General features: G+C 34.5%; 2 protein-coding genes across 3 annotated transcripts in view; one reads left to right on the top strand and one right to left on the bottom strand.

Moving 5' to 3' along the window:
- LOC118742793 (alpha-protein kinase 1) overlaps positions 1 to 24,074 on the top strand; it is a 47,631-nt gene that overhangs the window by 14,880 nt on the left and 8,677 nt on the right. The gene's annotated exons all lie outside the window — the stretch shown is intronic.
- LOC118742791 (aromatic-L-amino-acid decarboxylase) lies at positions 441 to 22,786 on the bottom strand. Of its 2 annotated transcripts, XM_036475137.1 has the most exons (10): positions 22,449 to 22,786; positions 15,126 to 15,290; positions 9,972 to 10,208; positions 9,786 to 9,856; positions 9,441 to 9,677; positions 9,154 to 9,351; positions 8,766 to 8,980; positions 6,757 to 6,883; positions 964 to 1,484; positions 441 to 697 (listed from the first exon to the last, which is right to left on the bottom strand). In XM_036475137.1, exons 2-10 carry the CDS (start codon positions 15,253 to 15,255, stop codon positions 514 to 516), a joined length of 1,920 nt encoding a protein of 639 aa, XP_036331030.1. In that variant the 5' UTR covers positions 15,256 to 15,290; positions 22,449 to 22,786; the 3' UTR covers positions 441 to 513. The 2 variants fall into 2 exon arrangements, with proteins under 2 accessions (XP_036331030.1, XP_036331029.1); XM_036475136.1 differs by lacking the exon at positions 22,449 to 22,786 and having other exon boundaries at positions 15,126 to 15,648.

Below are 24,074 nucleotides of genomic sequence, written 5' to 3'. Positions count from 1 at the left end.
TAGTTGAGCTACGGGGCCGGTTGTCCGATTTTAGGCATAAATAAATAAGACTCCGAAAAAAATGGGTTAGGGCCTTTCTATGTATGGATATGTATTGCTCAAGTTAAAGTGAAATTCATAAACATCCTTAAGAATTAAGTATTACGGCAACTCTCTCTTGCCATAAAAGCTTCTCTTTTATCATAAAATTTTAATGTTCTCCGAGTGTCATGCGGCATTTAAAACTTACCTATGAGCTTTAAAGCACCGCAGTAAAAAAGCTGAAACTCTTTAGCTTTTCAGTGGGCTTCACTTTTTTTAAATTTGGTAATTTTATTAGGTATGCTTTGCAGATTTTAAGTAAGCAGTTAATTATAATTATTTTAATATTTTCAAGATTTGAATATGCTATTGAAAGTCAAATGTCTCTAGTACTTAGAATACGAATATACTTACATATGTAAATTTGAGAAAAGAAATTTAGTTATATTTTTAATTTTTTAAATTTTAAAACTTCATCAGAAATAACACTATTTATGTGTGATTATTGGTCGGGTTTGGTGAGAGCCCACCTTTTCGTGGCGACGGTGTAGCTGGCTTAAGTGGTGACTTTTTCAAATTAACAAAGCTTAGCTCATTGTCTGGTGAAGGTGAAGATGTTGCGCCCGAATTGCGTCTCGACGAAGTTGGTCGTACATTTGTGTCTAAATGACGAAAGCTGCGAAACGAGATAGAATAACATGGACAGTCAGTCAATGGAGAAATTGTGACTTTTGAATCTTTTTCGGAATTCTGTCTTCGATATTTACTGGTAACGGTATTACTAAAATAAATAAGCAATAAAGCTTTATACCTGAGTTCCGAAAAAGACTCGTATAGAAGTAAAGTGTGATCAATATTGTGAATGATTGTACTTTCATATGTACATATGTGTGTGTATGTGAATTTTTGTAATTTTTTTTTTTGGAATGAAAAAGTGCTCACCGCAAAGAAACATTACTTTTTTGTCCACCTTCGTCATTGTTGTTGTTACTATTGAAGAGGAATGCCAATGGCCAGGAAATCCACGAATTGCGTTCTATCGATGTTTGTGTTCTGATAGTAGGATTTGTGCTATGACCCACCACTGGTGATGCAACATCCGCTGACAAATTTGGTGTGCCAGCCTTATTGATGGCCGGATTGTAAATTTTAGGATCACTGACCATGCGTACGAAAAACGAGCGCTTCCTCGCCAACGTATCCTCCTTCTTGCGATTGATGATCTCTGATAGTTCGTCGTGCTGTTCCTTTTCAAGCAATTCATTAGCAAAATCGACTATGGTCTCCCAGGCGTAATCGATATCTTCTTCGGTGGCATTTTGTGCCACTGCACAGAATCGTATGATATATTTATCGTTAACGCTAGCTGGTACCATATGCAATTTGCCGGATTCATTAATGTTACTTAGGAGTTTCTCATTTAATTTGTCGTTGCCTTTCAAGCGAAAGCAAACCAACCCAAGCTAAAAGAAGAGCATGTTCAAGTAAAAAAGAATCAAAGGAAATACGTAAATACATATTTATAATAGGAAATATGGCTATAAATCACAGGTATGTAGATATATAAAATGCAAAAGGTATGGTGGGTAGTTCAAGAGCCATCTGCATTTGGAATGATCTAACTTTGTTCGTTATGAATCATTGCATTAAGAGTTCCCTAAAACTGCGCCTAAACAAATGCCAGCATCAGAAAAAAATCAAAAAAGATCATTTCTAAATGAAGATTATTTATTTCTGTATTTATTTATTTTATTTTTTGCATCAAATGAGTCATGTGCGAAGTGTTTATATGGAATATTGTTAAATGTTCTTAACAAGTGCGGAGTATTGCATTAGGGTTATCCATATGAGCGATAATTTGCAATTGAGATAATTTTGAAATTTTTATTTTCTGAAATTCAGAACATTTTAAATATATCTAAATATGTACTTTAGGGTGCCTCACCAAAATAGTTCGGAGTTTCGCCGGAATTAATAAATATGTATATTATATTTTAAAGCTTCTGTCAAAATGGACCGATTTGAAAATATTTCCAAAAAAAGGAATCGATTAAGCGGTGTCTGTCCGATGTTGAGATATCCTAAGGAAACATGGTGTGTGTACTTCTTTTCAGCGTAGGACGGATGGTATTGAAAATGGGCAAAATCGGACGATAACCACGCCTGCCTCTCATATAACGGTAGTTTTCAGAAATACAAACACTGCGATATTTTAGTTACTACTGAAGCTGATTCACTCAAAATTGATATTTACAATAATTTTTAGGCGGAAAATAAGAATATTACAAAATTTTGGGAAATGGGCGACGCTAATTTGGTACAAAAGTGATACTAACAACATTATTATGGAATTTTGCAAAATGGGCGTGATGCCGCCCACATAACGTTCTATCGAAAATGTTTGAAATATACGTAAAACCACCCCTGTTTACCACGTGGTGGTAGTTTTCGGAAAGGTGAAAGACTGTATTGTATACATGGGCCGGGTATTGAATGTTCGGCTCCGCCCGAAACTTAGACTTTTTTGCTTGTTTTTTTAGTAAAATACGTGTTTAAAAATAATTTTTGCAATAAAGTTTAAAAGGTATCAAAATAATAAGATTTTTGGAGGTATTTTCCAATCGATCCAGCTCACGCAAGTGCTAATATTTTCCCGAAATACGCTGAAGGAAGTCTTAAAATATAACTTTATTTATTCTAATTAATAACAACTGATTAAAGTTATAAATTACTTGCTGCCAGGGTTATCTCCTAAAAAATGTAATTAGTTTTAAAATTCCGAAAAAAAACAGTACCGACGTCTTTTTTTTTGTAGAGTGATGCACTCTAATGTCCACACATATTGTATGTATGAACTATTTTCAGCAATATTAAAGGGGTTTTATTAAAAAAAACTTATTTTTGGCTTCCTTTTTTCGTATAAATATTGGATTCACAGCATGCTTTTATTGTCTAGCATTATATCTTGCCCTAGAAATAGAGTCTTTGTTTTAAGTTCTCTGGTGAGTTGAAAGAAAATAAATTCCGCCAGGTTAGGTTAGATTGCAGTGGGCGATCAGCGCTAGAGTGAGCCGCTCTCTGCGCGGTGATATCGATTCAGCGGTACCCTTTGTCGTCAACCCGTCATCCATTCGAATTCCCGCCATATCACCGTGGTCTACTACCCATATAAGACTAATTGGGAAATATTCCGACGTAGTTGAGAGGGAGATTAGTCTCTGCAAAAGTCTCGCAGCCCAAACTTGAGTTGATTAAGAGCTCATGGCAAAAGCATTGCCAAACAAAGGATGTGGGTCTGACAATCTTCTAAAAAAAAACCCTCAGGGCTCGGAACCCCGACTGTCGTCCTACTAACCAAAGGATGCTTACGACGTTTAGAAAAAAAATATACATGCCTGTCTTTATAGCTTCCCCTTGGATCCGTAAATACAACAAAACATCAAGAGTCGCTCCTGGTGTTATGGCTCCCATAATGCCTATATACACAATTCTTTACTATTCGTTTAAGATACAAACCATGGTATTGACCATGGTACTACACCAACATACTGCAGAAGAAACGTGTCAGTCGGTCTGCTTAAAGCTGTGGATACATAATTTACCATAGCCGGCCTCAGAACCCAAGTTCTTAGTGCTCGATTTACTTTCAGCTCACAATCAGCTGCCTATCTACAGTTCTCCTTACTTAGTTGAGGAAACGGAACTAAGGATTAGAAGTTAAGACCTTTCAACTTTCCTTTTTGCGTAAGCAAAACTAGGTTTTTCTTGCTGGGACTGACAGCAAGACATATGTACATCTATGTAAAAGATTGAGTTAATCTAAATGTCGTTGGTCCTCTGCAATAACGATACAATTCAGTCGTGTTAATTCATTCGTCTTTCTCCAAAATCACGAAAGGAAGTTTGGCTTTCATATGGCGATTCAAATCTCCATGAGAGCCACCAAAAATGCTTATGAAAATTCGGCAATGCCTGCATTTCATTTTCTTTTCATAAATTTTGCCTTCGAAATGCGACCAAATTGCATTTCGCTTTATAATCTGAAAGCGAAAGTCTTTTGTTAAATAACAAATACCAAAAACGCAACTCAATTATTTACTCTTTTACACAAATTGCACTAAACGATTTAAAACATTGGAAATTCAATGAAATAAAATGTCCAATTCCATTCATTTCTTTTTTTATGCTATAACAATGAAGATCGAGATGCCATATGTGCAGTGTTGCCAAAGAAAATTTTTATTCACTTTAATGAACGAACTAATGAACTAGCTCAATTAAAAGAGCCTGGCTCTTCCGCTCTTTAGTTCAATAGACATCCCTGAGCGGCCTGCCTGACGCTGGTGCAGAAACCTCATCCATATATTTTTGGTTGTGCTCCAGGTTTAGTTTTCCCTTAATAGGGTCATAGTAAAATAATAAATAAGTGTACCAGTTAACTGACGTCTTCGTATTTGAAAGCAAATTTTGATTTTGTTATTATTTTTTCTTCCATTTCTGGTATTCGCCTTTTTTCCCCTGGTTTTGTTGCATACCTCTGTCCCATTTAGGCTTAGATCCTCAACCTTCCGGACTGAAAACATCAGATCAGAATCGGCAAGAATTTATTTTCTTTAATTTTTTATTCAAATAAAAAAAAAATACATAAGTTATCACTCAAAAGGGTTAACGTGAAGGTCAAATCAAAGACAATTTTGGGATAATAAATTATTTATATTATTTAACTATGAAAAGGGATGCACTACCAAACACCACAAGAGAGGCGAGAGTACACTGCCCTGAGGCATTCTCTTCCAACCTCTGTCCCGGTACATGATCCATAGTCTACCTTCCGAACAGCCAGTAATTCTCAATGCTTTTGAATAGTGACACCGTTGGCGAGGTATTTTTTTTATAATTTTTAGTAGTTGTACTCTATTACTTTTATGAACGCAACTGTACGTTGGTTTGTGTTAGACGCAAAAAATACAGCAAAAAAGCAATGGTATTATTCGAATCTCCCATAATTATTTTGTTTAACAAGTACTTGTCAGCTCGTGTCACTGTCCTCTGCGTATTACCACCAACAAACAGCCCGTCCAACATTCAATGCTCACTTGCGTCAAGTGGCCAGCGCTACTTTATTGCCTTCATATTTTATCAATTTAAATCAACACCGAATTATTATTTATTTTTTTCATTGCGCCGAAGTGAAGTTTTTTTGGTGCAATATATGGACATGTCATTATGTGCGTAGATATGTATGTATGTGTTTACATATATAATAGATGAAATCGGCCAAATAGTCAGACAGTAGGTCAGGCAGTCAGTCAGTCAATCAGTTTAAGTAATAACAAGCCAATCGATCAGTCGAAACAATCCATCAAAAAGTGTTTGCGCATACAATGTTAATTGAATACAAAAAGGTAGTCAGAGAAGTGAATGCAACTTTAATTTTAAAATAGAAGACAGCCAAAATAATGTAAAAATAAAACACTTCAATCGCATTGCGGGGATGTTGCTGGACCAAATGCACGTACACATGTACGGCAGCCAGACATGGAGGCGGGTTTGGTTTATATCTTTATATATACTTTTTGGGTTGTGTTGTTCAATCCCTGCAGAAAATCGAGAAAGGAATAAAGCATTCTAAAGTTTACGAAAACAGTTGTGGCGATAAGGTAATGCAATAATTCGCCGATGGGTATGAATAGTTCGAAAATGGAAATAAATGAGCTTCCTATCGACTTTTTTGATTTTGAAAGTGAATGTTGAATATTCTGGTACGTAGGTTAATAAGAAAGCAGTTGGTAGACACATCACTGGTTCGTTGGTGGTAAAGGAGTACAGAATAGTAGAGCTAATAGAGTAATTGGATTCAGTATTTCGGAACTAGTTCCTTTTTCCTACAGGTATGTTTTTAAACGTGCCGAACCAATGTATGAATGAGGACTCAAACATGCAATATTATCAAGATGTATGTACATGTGCCGGTACATACATATGTATAAATCCGCCAATGTGCATACACTCGTCTACCTTAATGGATATTTAAACGATTGATTCGCTTAAGGAAAAGTTTTACCACTCACGCAAAACAGCAAGAAATCTTAAACGAATAAGCACGTTCAAATTAAGGCGGATCAATTGTTATGCGAAAAAAATTAAATATTCACTTTAAAAGTTCCAACCAAAGTGGAATTCAACCCAAGCGCATAAAAACATATCGTTTCTTGTATGATAAATTTAATCGTTGAAATGCAAAAAGTCATAACTAATAAAATATTCAAAATTCACTTTTTGATTTATATGATAGATTTCACCGGATGTGGATGTGGGGAACATCATTTTATAAAAAAAAATATTAGTCACGACTTTTTCCATTTCTTCATTTACGATGTTGTTACGTCTTTATGCATTTCAGGTGACGATATGTAAAAATCACCTCACCTAATGTTAACAAATGGGTGTTGTCGGTATTGTAAAAAGTTTTTGCCGGGTTTTCCTTGTGCAATCTTTTTTACTTTGTTTTTTTTTTTCATTCAACGCACATGCATATTTCAATCGTTTGAACTCCGCATTTAAGATATTTCTATTATTATATTATTTTTTTCTTAACTTGAATTTTTCTTATTTTTATTTTGTAAATACCCCAATGGTTTGATCCGTTTTCAATTGTCAATTGTTTTTGTTTTGTTTTGATTTGTAGGGAATTGTGACTTGCTCTGTTTTGTTTTGTTTTTGTTCGTCACTCACCTTGACTTGATTACAAATCTCAAAGCGTTTGTCTTTCAGCACATGTTGCTCGAAACGTTTGGCCAATTCGATGTGACGTCGTATATAATTCTGCAATCCGGAAATTCCATATGAACGCAAAACAAACCTATTGAAAATAGAAATAAATTATAAAAAAAGATTTTATAAAAAAAAACATAACTATTAGATATGTACTAAATATGTATGTATGTGTAGTCATGAGCTAAATTCCAAAGTTTAATTGTCAGTTTTCTTCTATGCATTTCATAATATATTTTGGATTCAAAAATTGATGCAATAAATTAAAACTTTGCATCCATTTCGATAGTTTTGGAAAACTGCTCGTTGTTACTCGATAATTTTATCAACTGGGAACGTCCTTTTCACCTTACTTTTGTTAGTTTTATCAGCAGCAAATTCTAATAGAAAATGATTTTTACTCAATCATATCGCTCATTTACTTCACAAACATGGTAAAATAATTATTATCTATTAATATTTTCTACTTAGTTTTTGTAGAAAAAAAAAACAAAACAATTGATCGATTTGCAGAAGACCCTCGAAGACTGTTGTTTAAAAACAATAAAAAATCAAGATTTTGGTGAATAGACGAAGTCGCATTTTAAAATTTGTATGAAATTAATGCAATTAACAAATTTTTATTTTTGCTCTTCAATAACTTTATAATAAACTTCATGCAATTTCATTTCCTCTGTAGGGCTCGGTACAGCTCAGTTGTTACAATAAAAAGAAAAAAATTACTGAGGAAAATTGTTATAAATTTTGTAATAAATAACTATATTTTAACATTTCTAATATAATATATGTACATTACAAGAAATTGGAAAAACCATTTCGTTATCAATTTTCGACTACTTATGACAGAATAATAATAATAGATCTGCGCTTACACATTTGCTAGTGTCACACGAAGGGGAGGGACCGACTCCGAACGGCGAATGTATTTTGTATGAGAAGCTGTTTTTCATGGCATAAATACTCTCGGAGGTTTGCTATTGCCTGCCGAGGGTTGACCGCTGTTAAGAAAAAACATTTTTTCTATTTTTTTTGCAATGATGCTTTGTTTGACCAGGAAAAGCGGGCATTGCTTACCAGTACACCAAAGCTTAATCTTGTTTCATTTCAAAAATCTGCTAAAAATTAGAGGAGTCTCTGCATTGACCTTCATTAAAAAACCAGGACAATTTAAGTGTGGACCAGGACACCAGGACAATTTGTCTAAATCAGGAAAAATCCTGGAAAACCAGGACGTCTGGCAGTCCTAAGCTAGCCACAGCAGGTCGACTGATTTGCATATCTGCGCTGTACTATTTTGCTCTCTCTGTTTGCTAAGACAGGAATAATAACGGAATCTGTAGAAGCTGTAGAAGAATCCATTCAGCATCTCTAATGCATGTGCCCCGTACTTCGGAGAAAGCGCTTCATCTAAGGGTTGTTAGACAGCTTATTAAAACTCCAATAGAGGGTACAAAAGGGACTCCGGATGTTTTAAAGACAAAGGGGGATAGGCAAAGGGAAACCCTATCCTGGACGTCATATTGGACTTATGCGACCTAAATCACTGTGGCCTGTATAAGCGGATGTACCTAAAAATGTTCGTTACCATAGAGATTTTTTTTGAGGAAATTAGTTAAATGTCGATGCATGTTTCCATGAGCCCTTGCATACGGTGTATGATGATTAGGCTCAGCAATTTCTCGTAATAATTTCTGCCCTCTGCTGCTGTCTTGCAGATATTAATTGTCATCAATGTACATATGTAGGTATAAATGTATGTATGTGCTATTACGTAATTTTCAGTAAAGTACATATTTACATATAAAAAACTGAAAAAACCCTTTCTTTTGTCGAAAGTCCCGGTCGAAATTTAATAAATAATTACTGCTGTGCACACACATATGTATACATCTATGCCTTTATTAAGCATTTGCCGAATCACAAAAACCTTAACAACTCGTACATTCCTTTATACATATTGCCATACATACCACAATTTCAATGAACGAAAACGCCGACTGAGTGGAACTCCCCAATGACGGTAGTCAATTGCTGCATCATCATAGCAATGCTTAAGATATAATGGATCCACGACAAGTGCTGATGTAAGGCGGATTCGATCGCGCACCCAAAATGTTGAACAGTCGAAATTTGTTAATAGCCATTTATTGGGATTCGTATTGAATGAATCAGCATATTCGATGCCCTGTCAACGACGCCAAAGATGGCATTAGTTTTTATATGGTTGAAAAAAGAAAAGCAAAAAGCGTGACCATTAACAATTTACACATGTGCATACCTTGGTTGCTTAAAACACAGTTCTTGGAAATCTGCTTTGTCTAAAATTTATGGTACATATTTATTTCCGCACTCACTCACCTTTAGTAGCGGCTTCAATTCGGGACAGATGAAAGAGTTGCCGGCATAGGCAGCATCCACGTGCAACCAAATACCTGGAAACTTTTGTATTTCCTTGCCAATCTCCTCCAAGTTGTCAAAAGAGCACGAGCCGGTAGTGCCGAGTGTAGTGGAAACGAAGAATGGCACCAAACCTTGTTTTTCATCCTCCTCCATGGCCTGTTGGTGGTAGCAAAAAATATAAATGAATTAAAAAAAGTCCATATTGCAGTAATCTTAAATTAAGTTTAAGGCACTGGAAGGCCCACCTCACTCAATGTGCGGCCGCGCAAGCTGGCATTTTCATCCGGCTCTAAAATACGCAATTTCACGAAGCATATCATTGCAGCCTTCTCAACGCAACTATGCGCCTCCTTCGAGCAGTAGGCAATCAATTTACAGAGTAGGTGACTCTCCTCGCTGAAAGGATGTTGTGCCATTAGACGCTTGAGCGCCTGAGCGCGTGCCGCCAACATGCTGACCAATACGCATTCGGAAGCGGAAGTCTGTGTGCAAGAAGGGTGGGCAATTGAAATTTGCAAATCAAATTAAAATATTTGCAACTGTAGCTAAATTTGAATATAACATGTTTTACTTTTACTATCGTTTTTCACCTGTATAACGCCGCCACCGGTGCTACCCTCCTTCAACGCTAGAAAGTGATCTGGTAATCCGATGGCTTTGCCTTGAAAAATATTTAATTTCAAAAAAAACATAAGAAAGAAATAAGCACACAACTAACATTTGGTGGGCTTTCTTTATATGAAAATGTATGGTTTACATCTCCGGTCGTAACATACCCAACCAATCCAATACAATAGTCTCGAGCTCCGTACATGCCGGACTTGCTGCCCACGAGAAGCCAATACAACCGATGCCATCGCCCAGCATATCACCCAAAATCGATTCATAAGCATTGCCCGCCGGAAAGTAAGCATGAAATCGCGGATGCTGCCAGTGTGTGACACCAGGCATTATTTTATCTTCAACATCTTTCATTATCTTATTCCAATCCTCGGGCTCGTATGGCGCCTCAGCTGTTTGCAAGTGCGTGTGTTGTGTGCAAAGTAAATTAACATTTAATTATGTAAAAAAATGTAAGTATTTGTACATCGAGATAGATATACATACATATGTACTTCTATAAGCCTATAACATTTTATGAACATACATACATTCTGTGCATGGTTGCTTTTTTTACATACTTATGCAAATTCTATCAAAATATGTATAGCCGAGGCTGAGTAAATAAAACAACACAAATCAATTAATAATCGTTTTCAAGAGAGCTTTCTACATACATACAAAACTTCGCAGTGGTATAAATACATATACTGTCAGAAAAAATTATTGGCCCAGAGAATTTTTCCGCTAATGTTTTATAAAAATATTGAGTATAGTTGATACTACAATAAAAAACAGATTTGTAGTCGATTAAATTTTAGTTTTTTGTTGCAGTATTTTTATAAAAAATTAGCCGAAAAAAATAAAATAAAAAATTTTACCTACATTGCGAAGAGAATTTCTGTGCCAATACTTTTTCCCAGCACTGTATGTATGTACATCTGTATACCAGCAGTTCTTAAGTTTTTCGAATGTACATTCCAAATTAAATTAAGACGTGTTGGTATTAAAAAAAAAAAAAAATTGGACGTGAATGAGTTTTTTTTTGCACAGAAATAAAAGGAGTGGGAAAATACCTTTTTTTCAAAGAAGTTCTTTAAGAAACAATTTTTATTCGTAAAAAACTCCATTTTGGAAGTATTTTCCGAAATATTTTGGTGGACGTCTTCAAATGTAATAAATTTTGTAATCACGGCGAAAAACCGCAACTTTTTTGGTGAAGCAGTCTAATGTACATATTTTCGTTTTCAATAGACTGAAATGTGAAACGCTTTTTTGAAAGTAGGACACATACGCGAGCAATAGGACCACATTTCGTGCTCATTGCATACCTTTGCTAAAGAAGTAATCGTGCGACAAGGAACGTCATGTTCCAGCAGAGGAAATGATGCCGTCTACAGGGTTATACTGCGGTCAAAAGCTACGTGAGCTAAGACTTACTCGCGATAGATACAGGAAGTTAAAAGGGCAAACGAAGTCTTTTTTACAGTACTTAAAAGAGAAAAGGAAAAATATGCAAGTGAAAAAATGAGGTGTTGGACAACTAGAAAAATACTGGGAAACTCTATCGGAAAATCAGACTCTACCCGAATTCAAAAGTGAAGCGGACGACGTCCGTCTGACATTAATAACAAACTTTCCACCGGCACATTTATACGGCAAACTCTTGGCTAAATAGTTGTAATTTTGCCAGGTTAAATGCGCTCCAGTCGTCGAGATCTCCGATTTGGCTTATGCAAGGCTGCTGAAAAATCTTCCGAGTAATTTACGGAAACTAAACTTATACAATTCATTTATTCGGTCTACATAATAAACTTTCCGTATGAATTTCAGAGAAACCTATGCGAGGGTGCTTAGGCTAGGCTTAGGGTCGACAGCAATCTACACAGATGGTTCTTAGCTAAACAACAGGGTAGGTTCACTCCAGTGAACTCTCTCTAAATCCCACTTTTTCAGGCAGAACTAACCGCTCTAAAGGAGTAGTCCCCATTCTCGCAGCAAGACTGCTGAGTTCATAGGGACTATCAAGCAGGTGACATCGAAACGTTTTTTAAATGTTGTATGGGTTCTAGAACATACGGGCATCCCTGTTAACTGCATGGCTGACGAGTTGACAAAAAAAAGGGTGAGAAATATCGGTGTTGAATACTGCCAACGAAATGGGTATACCTCGTAACCTCCTGCAACACACAAAATAAAAAAAGTCGAGTCAACACTATCTAAAGCTATCATACAGATCGACCGTTCACACACCGGAACACATGATGAGAGGTCAGGATATATAACCAACGATTTGTGCCACAGCTGCAGAAACTAGGAGGAAGGAGAGAGTATCAGCGAATCTTTTCGAATTTCTTTGCTCACATAAACCGCACTAGTAGTTCGTCTTCTGAGGGAAGAAAGAAATTAAGAGCTTTTATGTCAGTGGTATAACATAGGGCCTAAGTGTGACTCTTGTGTGATAGCAGCTCTAAAGAGTGGTAAACTCATTGAAATGACCACTCGATAATGCGTAGTTATTTCGCGGCTAAAGACCAACAAATTTACTGGAGCTGACGCCATCTGAAGTGTCCATATATCGCGGGATCAGCCTTCTGAAATTTGGACAGTTCGCTTGGTTAGTGCTCTTTTGAACTTCCCTTGTAGTCAACCAACATCTGTTATTACGTATACTAATTTCAAATTTTGAGCAAGTAACATCATTTAGTTTATGTTGGCCCGCAGATTTTCGTTGGATGTATTTAAATACACCTTCAGTAAAAATTTTAAAGTGTTAGCACCAAAAACAACAGAGTTACATGCCCACTTATTTTTGATACTATTTTGATGTTTTTTGCTTCTCCTGTAAAATAACAAATACTCTTTGTTAGGGCCTTTGTCAATTAAAGTGACGATTTGGTGAATTCGGCTACGAATTGCCATGGTATTCCATATATATTCCAGGTATAAGCTATGACTATTTTCTGTTTCCGTTCTGGTAAAATATTTGAGTAGAGTGAAAAGATCTTCACTGAGACATGCACTTATTTTAAGGACCTTGGAGGATAAAAGGAAATTAGGGGAAAAACACTGATTGTAATTTAGAGAATGGAATTTTTACCCGACAGATCAGCTATTAACAACACTCGCGAAATATAAGAAAAGAGCCGTAAAAGAACAATCGGCACACAACTTCTCTTTATCGAATTTAAAGCAACTTTCGATTAAGATAACGAGCTATCAATTTCATATCGCTGCGACAATAATACGGCTGTTGACTAGAAATAGCTGCTACATCAGGTGGCAGACAGTGCAAAGCGTTCTATCTTGCAAGACTTTTTCATGAAGTTCTTCAAAGGCAGACGAGAAGCTGTATGTTTCAAGGCAACCAAAGTCGAATAGCAGAAAAAAATCACAGTGGACGAGACGGTGCGTGTCTAGTGTAAAGTAAAGTTTTAACGGTGTAACAAGTTTTTATAAGCGTTTTATCCTTAGGGAAGCTGAATCAAAAGGTCTTGAAACTCTGATCATTTCATACGAAAAAAAAAAAACTAGAATCTAGCAGCAAAGAATGCCCAGCGCTGTGCCCCTGCAAGTTTATGTAGCATGCTTTGCTATCTATTTATACAAAAACGCCACAATTGCCGCCACGAGCCTACCAAAGACCAAAAACAAAAGGGGAATACAAAATATCATAGCTGTCATTTATGGCTGTTAAAAGTGCACACGCTTAACTAAAAATCCATATGCATTCACAAATCAGATCAAGTTAGTCAGTTATGTATTTTTAGCCACAGGTTATTTATAGCCCAGTCGAAATCAATAATTGTTTACTATGTGGTTAAAATTAAATCAACCAAAGGCATTTGTGCTGCGAAATAGCTTTTGCAGGAATCAATAAACAAATAAAATACTTGATAATTTTTGCGTAAACACAACTCAAAGCCATTCAAATTCAAAATGATGCCAAAGTCAAATATTTGTGTTTAATAAAATTAACTTATTCCATAAAGCAAATATTGGGTAATTTGAAAAGATTCCGCGGATTTTTGGGTAAATTTTTGAAAGAAAAACATTCTCTTTATTGAAAATTAATTTTAATAATCAAGTACATATTGGCCACTGTCATCTATGACCATTTTCCATTTTTGGGGTAACCTCATGATTTCATCGGTGTAGAACTTCTGGGTTTATCGGCGAAAAACTTGGCCAAGTGATTTTCATTAATAAAATTTTGCAGAGACAGAAACAAATGGAATGGTGCATTAAAGCTTCCCAATCAAGTTCCGTTAATTTTTTCCGAGTCAGATGTTTGAGGGCTGATGGAACACAATTCGCTCTTTCTAGACGATGCCAAGCTACCAGGTGGTTCATATTTAGTGCCTCCGCTATCTCTTGATGCGGGCCTTGCTCAACCATTTGCATTATTTCAGTTACTTTTCCAGTGACTGGCCGAACAGAGCGGCGTGCATTTTTGTCATCAAAATTTCCGCAACGAAATCGACGAAACCACTCCTGGGTCCGGCGTTTACCCTCAGCATTCTCGGCGTAACAAACTTCCCGGCATCACATAGCGTATTACATCAGGTATTTCACTAATTTTCAAATCAATATAACATTTTGCGCGCGACGTATTACAGAATTGTCTTTACTAAAGATGTAGCCTGAAATGTCACCTTTCAAAGACACCGCGCAATTGGATTAGTGTTGCCACATGTATGGGCATCAACACTCAGTGATAAAAATCTGCAGAGACTTTTCATATGACCCGTTACTAGTAAACACTTTTAGACGTCTAAGTAAAAAGGTAGGTGTGTGTATACAAATTGCTCATATGCTGGAAGAACGTCATAATCCAAACACTAAATTGGTAAATTCTGAGTTAAGAACGCAATAATAACTGCAAGCATTTTTCAGGTTATGTAAAAAAATACAGAACGATATATGAATTGAATAGGATTTTACGATTACATTCAATACATAAATAAGAACATATACTTGCTGCTAATTGTTTTCTGTTGCTAAAGAAAAATAATTGGCTTAAAACTTGAAATCCGTTTTCACGGCTTTTTATAAGCTTTATTATGTTGCACCTGTGTGTAATCAAATTTTGCAATCAAAATTTTCAGAAGGAAAAGAATATACCCACACAATAAATTTAGTTGTTAGGTCGTACGGTGGGCGATTGTTCTTTTTTAATTTACCTTTAATAAAAGCTTGTCTTAAAAAAACTTTTTTTAAGTTACTTGTTTTTTTTTAATATGATGTTGTTCCAGCAAACCGGCTATATTTATTTATATATTACATTCAGCTGAAAATTCCAAATTCTTAAAAAATAATCTCAAACTTACAGGGTATTAAATGTCTCAGATAGCCGGGTTCGACGCTGGGTGTGACGCGTCGGTCCTTTAGCGTTTCCATATATTTGCAAATATATTCCACCATCTCGTTGCCACGCTTACGAAACGTTTGGCTATCCATGATTGCTTTCTGATAACGTTTATGAGCAGTCCAAGCTTGAGATACATACATACATACATAAGTAAGAACGCATATTAAATTATGTTTAGAAAAAATGGTTCTCAAGTGTTTAAATTAGATTAATTTTTCGAATATTATTTTTTCTCACGAAGTTTGGATTTTTATTTTTGGAATAATTTGAAATCCTGAAAATAGAGGCTGCGTTTGTATGACCGATTTAAATACTTAGTGATATAAAAAATAACATAATAAAATATCGATTACTCTTGATCGGAAAGATACAATTCATAAAACAACGGTTAAAGTTGATCGGAAAAATAGAAATCCAATTTTAACGGGTTTATTATAAAGGTCATAACCGTTACGGCCCACAGTGGTCGGGGAGGCCATGTTTTACGCGAAAAAAAACAGAAAGACTGTTACGATTTTAATAAAATTGTACGACCAACTTTTGTCTTCGTTTTCGACTCCTATGTCATTGCGGGCTTTAACAATTGCACAAAATACACCACACAAACACTTCCGCAAATAAGATTTTTCCGAGTTCTTATTCGATTCTTAATTGTACTAATTGGTATTTGCGCAAATATTTGGGTGGAGTATTTTGTGCATATCGACTATGCCGGGCGTATCTTTTCAACCACACACCCAACCGCATCCTCGACATCATTTTCATAATCTTGTTCTATATCGGAATCTTTTTCCAAAGCTTCCAGTATTTCCTCTTCATTAAGTTGACTTCGTGAAGCCATTTCAGAAAAAATTAAATCAGACGCGCAAAAATGTTATAACGAACGATTACAAAGTGAAAAAAATCTCCGTTGAGTAATTTTGTCCCTTTTAAGGGGCAGCTACTTTTTGCTCGCGCGTTGGTTTCACTTCTTTTTTAAACAAATAAATGAACAAATATACAAGGAATATTTACTAATTTTTTTTAGAAAAAATTCAAGAAGTTCACAATTTATAAGCACAATTTTTTTATTGTGAAAAGTAACTCACGAAATCTACCTGCGCACTGCGTATTTAACCAGTAAATTGCTTCAATGGACACCTATCTAAAGCTAATAAACCTTTTGATTTGAAAATGACGCCCGGTGTCAATATTTTTAAAAAGGGGTTTCATAAAGTGAAGCTAAACTATGCAAATATTGCAGTCTCTTTTAAGGGACATCGCGTCTGAGAGGGTTAAATTCTCGTACGCTATAATCGATTCACTACTTTGATTTTTTGAAAATTGACTTCAGATTTGTTAAGACACTGCTGCTAAAGTTGGTTTAGTGAAATAAAAATGGCAGCTTCATTCAATGACCCCATCTATTATTTTTTGGTAAAGGAATGAAGGTCCTACTCATTAGTAGATAAGCCCTGTTGATTAGGTATTGCTGATTTAGCAAAGAATTTTAATTTAGTATTATCATGAGTTTAATTTTCCCCGAACCGGTTCACTTTTAACTTTTTGTTTCCATGTTTTTACCTTGGGCGGAAGAAAAATTTTCGGGTGAATTTTTTTCGGGCGAAACTCAGGATAAGGCAGATTATGTAAATTACATGTGAAGTCAGCATTTTATAATTATTGAAAATACTAATCAGTTTTGAGTTCGTTGGACATTTCTGAATAAGAATGGCTTTATTTTGACTAATTTATCAGAACTTTCAAATATACCTTATTCGCGAAAAAACATGGCTTCTCTGACCATTTTGACCTGGTTTTTTATGATTAAGTAGAGAAATTAAAAGCGTTGGATTTTTTTTTTAATTTAAACACCATGTGGATTCCGTCCCTTCTTCGACGTCTTGTTATTAGTCAGAAATTCAAATCGAAAAAATTATAATAGATTTAGTACTTTTTATTTGTAAAACCGGCACAGAAGTTGTGATTGTTTCAGGTTTTTTGTTTTGTTTATAATAACTTTGTTAACTTTTTCTTGTTTAACTCTCTTTGCAGTTTAACCTATTTAATATATATATTTTTATTTGTTAGCAAGAATCTGCCAGACCTATGTTTAAAATATGTATCTACGTCGACAACAATTTTTTCTGAGAATTCTTTTGCCAAATAATTATATTTATATTTCGTTGAAAATCGCTTATTTACTCTCTTCATTACATTTTGTTTTAACTATTTAGTGCGAAGTGACTTGTGTCTTAAATATAACGCAAATATTTTTAATGTTGTTTACATACTAACTTTTATGTAGTAGGTATGACATTTTTGGCAAAAGTTTTTTTAATTTTACCTGTTGAATATTTGCTGCTCGGCAGACCTTCGAATTATACATATTTATATCTGTTTGTTTGTATGTATGTATTATTTGTATATATGTATACTTAGGATATTAACGATGCGATTTAGCGAATTCACGCCAATTGAGAGAGGCCCTGTTTTTTTATTCTTTTTTTATCCAGCCGTTTTCGAGATATCGATTTTTGAGAAAAAAATTTCCTAATGGTGCCGATTCACACCATTTTATTTTTTGAAATTTCTAATTTTTCAATTTTCAAAGCAATTGGAAAAAAATTCAAACCGCATTTCTGTAAAATTTTTAATATAAAAAGTTGATTTCCAGAATTCCAAAAAATAAGCATTGCTCGATTTTTTTGGATATTTTTTCTAAAAAACTGTCAGTCCTTCCGCAACTTTTAAGCCAAGTCCGATAATGGCATCTATTTGTTTTCGAATTTTAAGTTAATGAAAAATTATCACATTTTGTCCAACTCAACGCCAGGAACTCTGATTGCGTCAAATCAACCCCATTAATAAAAAAGATAAAAATACTTGATTGCAGAGGAGGAAATTCTCTACATAATTGCTGTTTGAAGTATTACTTTCGCGTAATCGATATTTTTTATCAATTTATCTTACTAACACCACCTTTTTGGTAGACTTCAGGCAAAAGGATTATACTTTTTCTATGCCCATAACAGTGCGTTTGAATTCGCTTCTTCACCAATTTTAATGCGGTTTTTGTCAGTTTTTAAGTAAATTTTAAAGTTGAAAATAACCGTCTTCTTGCATTATCTGTGAATGTAATTTTCGCATTGCAAATGCCGTTTTTATTTTCAATGTACAAAAAAAAAAAACGTTCGTAAAAGAATCCAATGCAAATATGTGCTCAAGCTTAGAATTTCTTGATGAGTTTTCTACAACGCAAACTATTTGATGCAAAATATGCCTTGCAAATACATATTAATGTTGCATACTGTACGTGCGAAAGCACGCTAATCAATAGCTTAATTTATTTTAAGACAATTACAGCTTTTGTATATAAACAGTAAATTCTATTAACCGAATATACAGTGACTCAAACAAGTGTCACAAAGAGGAGAAGGTTATAAATTCGTCGGAATATTTTTTTACCGACTTCACAAAAAGGAGAAGGTTATCAGTTCGTTGGCATATATATATATATATTTTATGTATGTTACCGCATATCTTTGGACCACGTTAACCGATTTCTATATTTTTTTCCTTAAGGTAAGGTGTTACCTCACGGGTAGTCCCCTACTACTTTTAAATCCGACCATTGGATCATGAAGAAATTAACTATAATTTTAAATTTTTATATGAGAATTAAAGTCGGTTATTTCTTTTCTTTAAAAATTAATTTTGCTTAAAAATTACTTGTTTTTTTTTTGTATTAGTCTAAGATCCGACAAAGGCACTACCTTCACCCATCTGTTTAATGGATGAAATTTAACGTGTTAGGAAACATTACGCGAGTAGGTTTGCTGAAAAAAATCCTGGCCAGGATAATTTTAATTAAATTTTAGAAAATTATTATTATTTTTATAATTTTGTACTCATTTGTTTAATGAACAAATTATATACCAATCGAAGGTATTAAGCCTATAGAATGTGAAAACACTGGGTTGTAAATGTTTTTCCTGGCCTACCTATCGGGTTGGCAGTTATGAACAGGTAGGTAATACTAGTAATTTTCACTCATCTGTTTAATACATTCTATAGGCTTTATGCTTTCGATTGGTAAATATGTAATTTTCCCATTTAATAACTAAATGAGTTAAAAATTCAAGAAAAAAATTAATTTTTGAATATTTAACTAAAAATATCCTGGCCAGGCTTTTACCAGCTAACCCACTTGCGATATATTTCCCAAGACGTTAAATTTCATACAAAGTAGATTTCGTCCATTACACAGATGGGTGAAGATCGTGCCCTTGTCGGATCTCCTACTATATGTATGTTACTGCATAACTTTGGATCACGTTAACCGATGTCTATAATTCTTTTTTTTTTTAGGAAAAGTGGTCCCATACTAATTGGTTTCGACCCGATCATTGAATCATAAAGAAATTAACGATAATCTTAAATTTTTATATGAGAATTGCAGTCGGTTTTGTTTTTCGTGTAAAAATTACTTGTTTTATAAAAATATTGTTCAAGCGTAAACTAAAACTTTATAAATCAATGTTTAAAACTTTAGAAATAATCAACAAATTTTCATAAAAATTTGGAACTTTTTTACTTAAATTTTTAGATTTTTTTTGGATTCACAGTTTTTGATTTAACATAAAAATATCGGTGATTATTGGTGAAAACACATTTTAAAACATTTTTATGAGTATTTTTACATAGATTTTGTGTTTTAACTGGCTGACAATAATTTTGGTTCTCGTTGTTGTAACAGCATGAAAATTCCCCAAAGAGTTTTCAGGGAATCAGCTGGAATGACAGGCCTTGACCAACTATCGATCTGGATCGTTTACCACTTATCATTTGTTTTCCAGCGAATAAGCATGGCGTAGAGATCCGCTTAAAAAAATCTACTTTTTTCATTCGTTCATGCTAAGAGATCGACCTGCGTACTGGAACCAATTAGAATATCTCTTAATCCAAACCTAAGTAGTGTGAAGGTTTGGCTTACAGAAAAATCAAAGGAAGAAAGAAATTGGTGCTGGTATAGTTAGACCGAGTTGCGGAAAGACGATACCGATGGGCAGCTTATCAGCATTTTTTCATGTAGACAGTCTTGCATTAGTAACACTGAAGTTCTGCAAAAAATTATCAATTAATAAGTCTATCGAAGTAGAACATGAAGAAAATTTAAAACTTCATTGTCGTTAAAATGATTATTTTTAAAATATCTGAAAAATGTCTTTGGAAACTTTTATCCATCAATAATCCTTAAGGCGTCCTTAGTCGGGGAGACAACTATTTCCCCTGGTGAGCAAGCTCACAACCGTCAAAATGATAGGATCTGAGCGGCAGAAGCTCCTAGTTCATCACGCAATCATCGGGCACCTCCAAATCCCAAATCTGTGATGTTTGGGCGCGAATTTGTGCATTCGGCAAAACAAAACAATTAGAAAGTTTGCCGTTGCATATTGCATTAGAAGTGTAATAGCACATTTCCGTCGACAGTTAAGAGCTCAGTTATGTTCCAAGAATTCAAACATGGGGTGATCGGCAAGGTTAATTTCTTACTTTTTTGCTCTTTTCCCTTCATTTGCTTGTACATACTTATTATCGCAATTACCCGCTTCGAGTTGTAATCTCCTTTTTCCAATACGCATAAATTGCAGTTAGAGCTTGGTGGAAATGAACTATAAGACTTGTGCAAAGAAAATTTACCGAACAATATCACAGCTCCGGAGTGGCCACCTTACTCAACAGATTTGAATCTCTGGGATTACAGTTTTGGCCAGGACTTGTGCTAAGCCGTAAATGGGCTCTAGTTTCCTTAGAGGAGCTGCGACTTGCGGCCGAAAATTTTACGAATCGTTTAAAGCTCTGTGCTGGTGCCGAGGGAGTTCACTTTGAAGCCGGTTAAAACACAAATTGATAATCCCTAGTGCTAGTGTAATTATAAGTTGTTTCTTAAAATTTCGCCAAATAACTGCAAACTATGCAAAACCTCTTGCCTCTGATAGAAAATTAAAAACTCTAATTAATTTGTACACCTGCAATATTCGATAATGATTGCTGTAGCGCTGTCTGTGAATGAATATGTTAATTGAAATTTACTTTTACGATCGAGCCTGTCACATTTTTTTTTTGCACATTTTTTCTCAAATTGTTTTTAAGACAAAATCGCACGATTTTGTTTTCCCCGTTCTGGCAATCGTACGATATCATTTCAATTCACTTGCACAATAAGAAGTACTCGAATTGATTTCGAATAATTTTCTTGATTCTTGAATAAAATTTCTTTGAAAAAATTTTTTCTATGTTATTTTCTTTTTTCCTTTGTTTTATTTCACACCATTTAATTTTTAACCGCCTTCCCAAAAAGGAGGAGGCTATCAGTTCGTCGGAATATGTTTTTTTTTTTTATGTATGTTACCGCATAACTTTGGACCACGTCAACCGATTTCGATAATTCTTTTTGCATCGGAAAGGTAGTGTCTCAGAGTGGTCCCACACTAATCTGGTTAAGATCCGATCAGTGGATCATGGGATATATATATATATATATTTTTTTTTTTTTATATGAGAGTTGAAGTCAAATACAAATTTTAGCCAAAACGTTTAATTCTCAAGCCAGTGTTTTTGTGTTATAAAAGAAATACTATATGTTATCGTATTAAATAAAATTTAAGCTGATATAATCGTCAAAGAAATTTAATTTTTTTTATATTTTTATTGAGCTTTGTACCACGATTGTTTTTATTAGGAAAAATTGAAAAAGCAACAAAGTCTAAAAAAATATTTAAAATTGTGACTGGTGTAAAGTAATTATGTATGAAGTAAAGGTTTTCATAGCCAAAAATTGCAGTTCACTATAATTTTTTAATTAAATTTCTTTATTGTAATAATAATATATTTTTTTTTAGTTTTACCTAACATAATTTTATTTTTTTTTTATTTTATGTAACTTCATTTCGTTCCTTTCAATTTGAATTTTAGGTTTCAATTTTTTTTTCAATTTCCTTCTTGTCCTTCAATTCTTCTACTTTTATTTTAATTCAGTTAGCTTTTCATATCATTCCATTGTAATCTTTTCACCAATTTTTTTTTTTATTTATTAAGGCTTATTTCATTTAATTTTAACTTCTTTTTCATTTCACAAAGCTCACTCTTTTGAAATTCTATTCCGCGCCAATCCACCCTTATTGACCTAAATTGGCATACTTTTGGATAAAAAAATATTCTAATTCCATTTTTTAGTTTTGTATGTTTTCTAGCCTTTCACTTGTAACTAATTATATTTAATTTTTACTTAAGCACTCACTTGCTTGCTATAACCGTTCTAAGTATTACCGTTACTTTGTTCGCTTGCAAGAACTGCTCGAACCGCTATCTCAACCGTAACTGATCACGCTTTTGTGATTTATCTATGAGATAACCTCGGTATACCAGTAGCACTTTGAGTTGTACATGGTGTCAGCATCCGGGCCACCCGCAACAACTTCACCCAATTCAAACAAATCAAGCAATTAAAAAAGAGTGCAAGTATGGGAAAATGGTGAAAGTAAGCTGGAGAATTTTCTACATGCCGCAGAGGGTAGGCGGAGGTGACATTGCAGTAAAATAAGTAAAATATTTATTCCAACACCAGCATCATGCTCCCAAGTAAGTTAGTTATACTCATACATACGTACACAACAAAATATATATTTATAAAGAATACCACTTGATGCGTCCGACCACATTCCTTAGTTGCTGTATGTAAGCTATGTTTATATGTACCTACATACATATATTGACATGTACCAATCAGGCACAGACAACCCTCGTGCAAAGTGGATTTCTTCAGCCATTTCTAGTACGCTTTTCTCTTCTGCAGTCATCATACCACAAAGATTATGTCGGTGGCGCTATCTAGTTGTTGTAGTATGGAAGCTGAGTTTGTTTTTGTTTTAATAAACACTCACTCCATTACAGAATCAAACATTTAAATAGGAATACGTGAGTCTATGCCACCAGATCTCTGTGACTGGATGCTAAATATTGCAGTAATTCCGGTCGGCTGATGAAATATTATTCTGCTGATTTTCATAGATGGGGGCGTACATATACCTATGTATTGTACATATGTACATACAAATGTTCGTATGTTCTTAGGTTAAAGGTCAACAGCTCTTTTTTTTACTTTTCATGCAGAACAACCTTTTTTGTCCTATATATGTATGTATATAAAGCATAGTATTACGAACATTAGTTTGCTTAAAAAAATTTCCGTACAAACAAATATGTTACGTATACGCCCTCCCGAACAACGAAAATATGCCATAAACCTGAATTCTACCTGCCGTTATTATAATCTTTTATATATTTGTGGCTGAACTATATATGAATTCGCTAATTACCAAAGGGAATAAGTCGGCATTTTTTGGTTATTTCAACTTTGATGCAGTTCGGTTCGTTTAAAGGAGCTCTGTTGAACTGCTTAAAATTTGCCATATCGGAAAAATGCTGACTTTTTATCCCTTTGGTAATTAACCGATTCGCATATGAATTATGAAATGGAATATAGGAACCGAAAGGGAGCTTTGTTAAATATTTGTGTGCACATGTAATTATGCCTGGGTTCTTCGACCACAAACAAGCAAAAAATTTCGAAATCACCTTGTAAAAGCACTTTAGGTTCAGCAGTGTTCGGGGAACTTTTCTTTGTTTGTTTTTAAGGTGGTACGGTCTAATGTACAATTATACATACATATGTATATGAGAATATGTTTTCTGTCCAACTGTTTTATTTAAACAACTGAAAATTTTATCGGCTTTAATATGGCTGTCAATAATACAGCATTTAATAAATACACTCCACGCATAACAATCGCCAACGTGAGAACCACACCACATACCACTTGACAGCTACGAGTGCATACATAACTGGTTGCGGGTGCTCAAATTC

This window comes from Rhagoletis pomonella, unplaced genomic scaffold, assembly GCF_013731165.1.
Source record: "Rhagoletis pomonella isolate Grant_MI unplaced genomic scaffold, Rhpom_1.0 Rhpom_scaffold_00007, whole genome shotgun sequence".
Lineage (NCBI taxonomy): Eukaryota > Metazoa > Arthropoda > Insecta > Diptera > Tephritidae > Rhagoletis > Rhagoletis pomonella.
This window is presented reverse-complemented; position numbering and strand designations above follow the sequence as displayed.

Bases quoted from the DNA above. Each gene is read 5' to 3' on its own strand.
- LOC118742791 (XM_036475136.1), bottom strand. From the start codon at position 15,306: ATGTATGTATCTCAAGCTTGGACTGCTCATAAACGTTATCAGAAAGCA. The intron at 9,352-9,440 runs GTGGGCCTTCCA...TACCACCAACAG, and splicing joins GCGGCCGCACATTGAGTGAG to GCCATGGAGGAGGATGAAAA. The intron at 698-963 runs GTGAGCACTTTT...CTCGTTTCGCAG, and splicing joins AAAAGTAATGTTTCTTTGCG to CTTTCGTCATTTAGACACAA.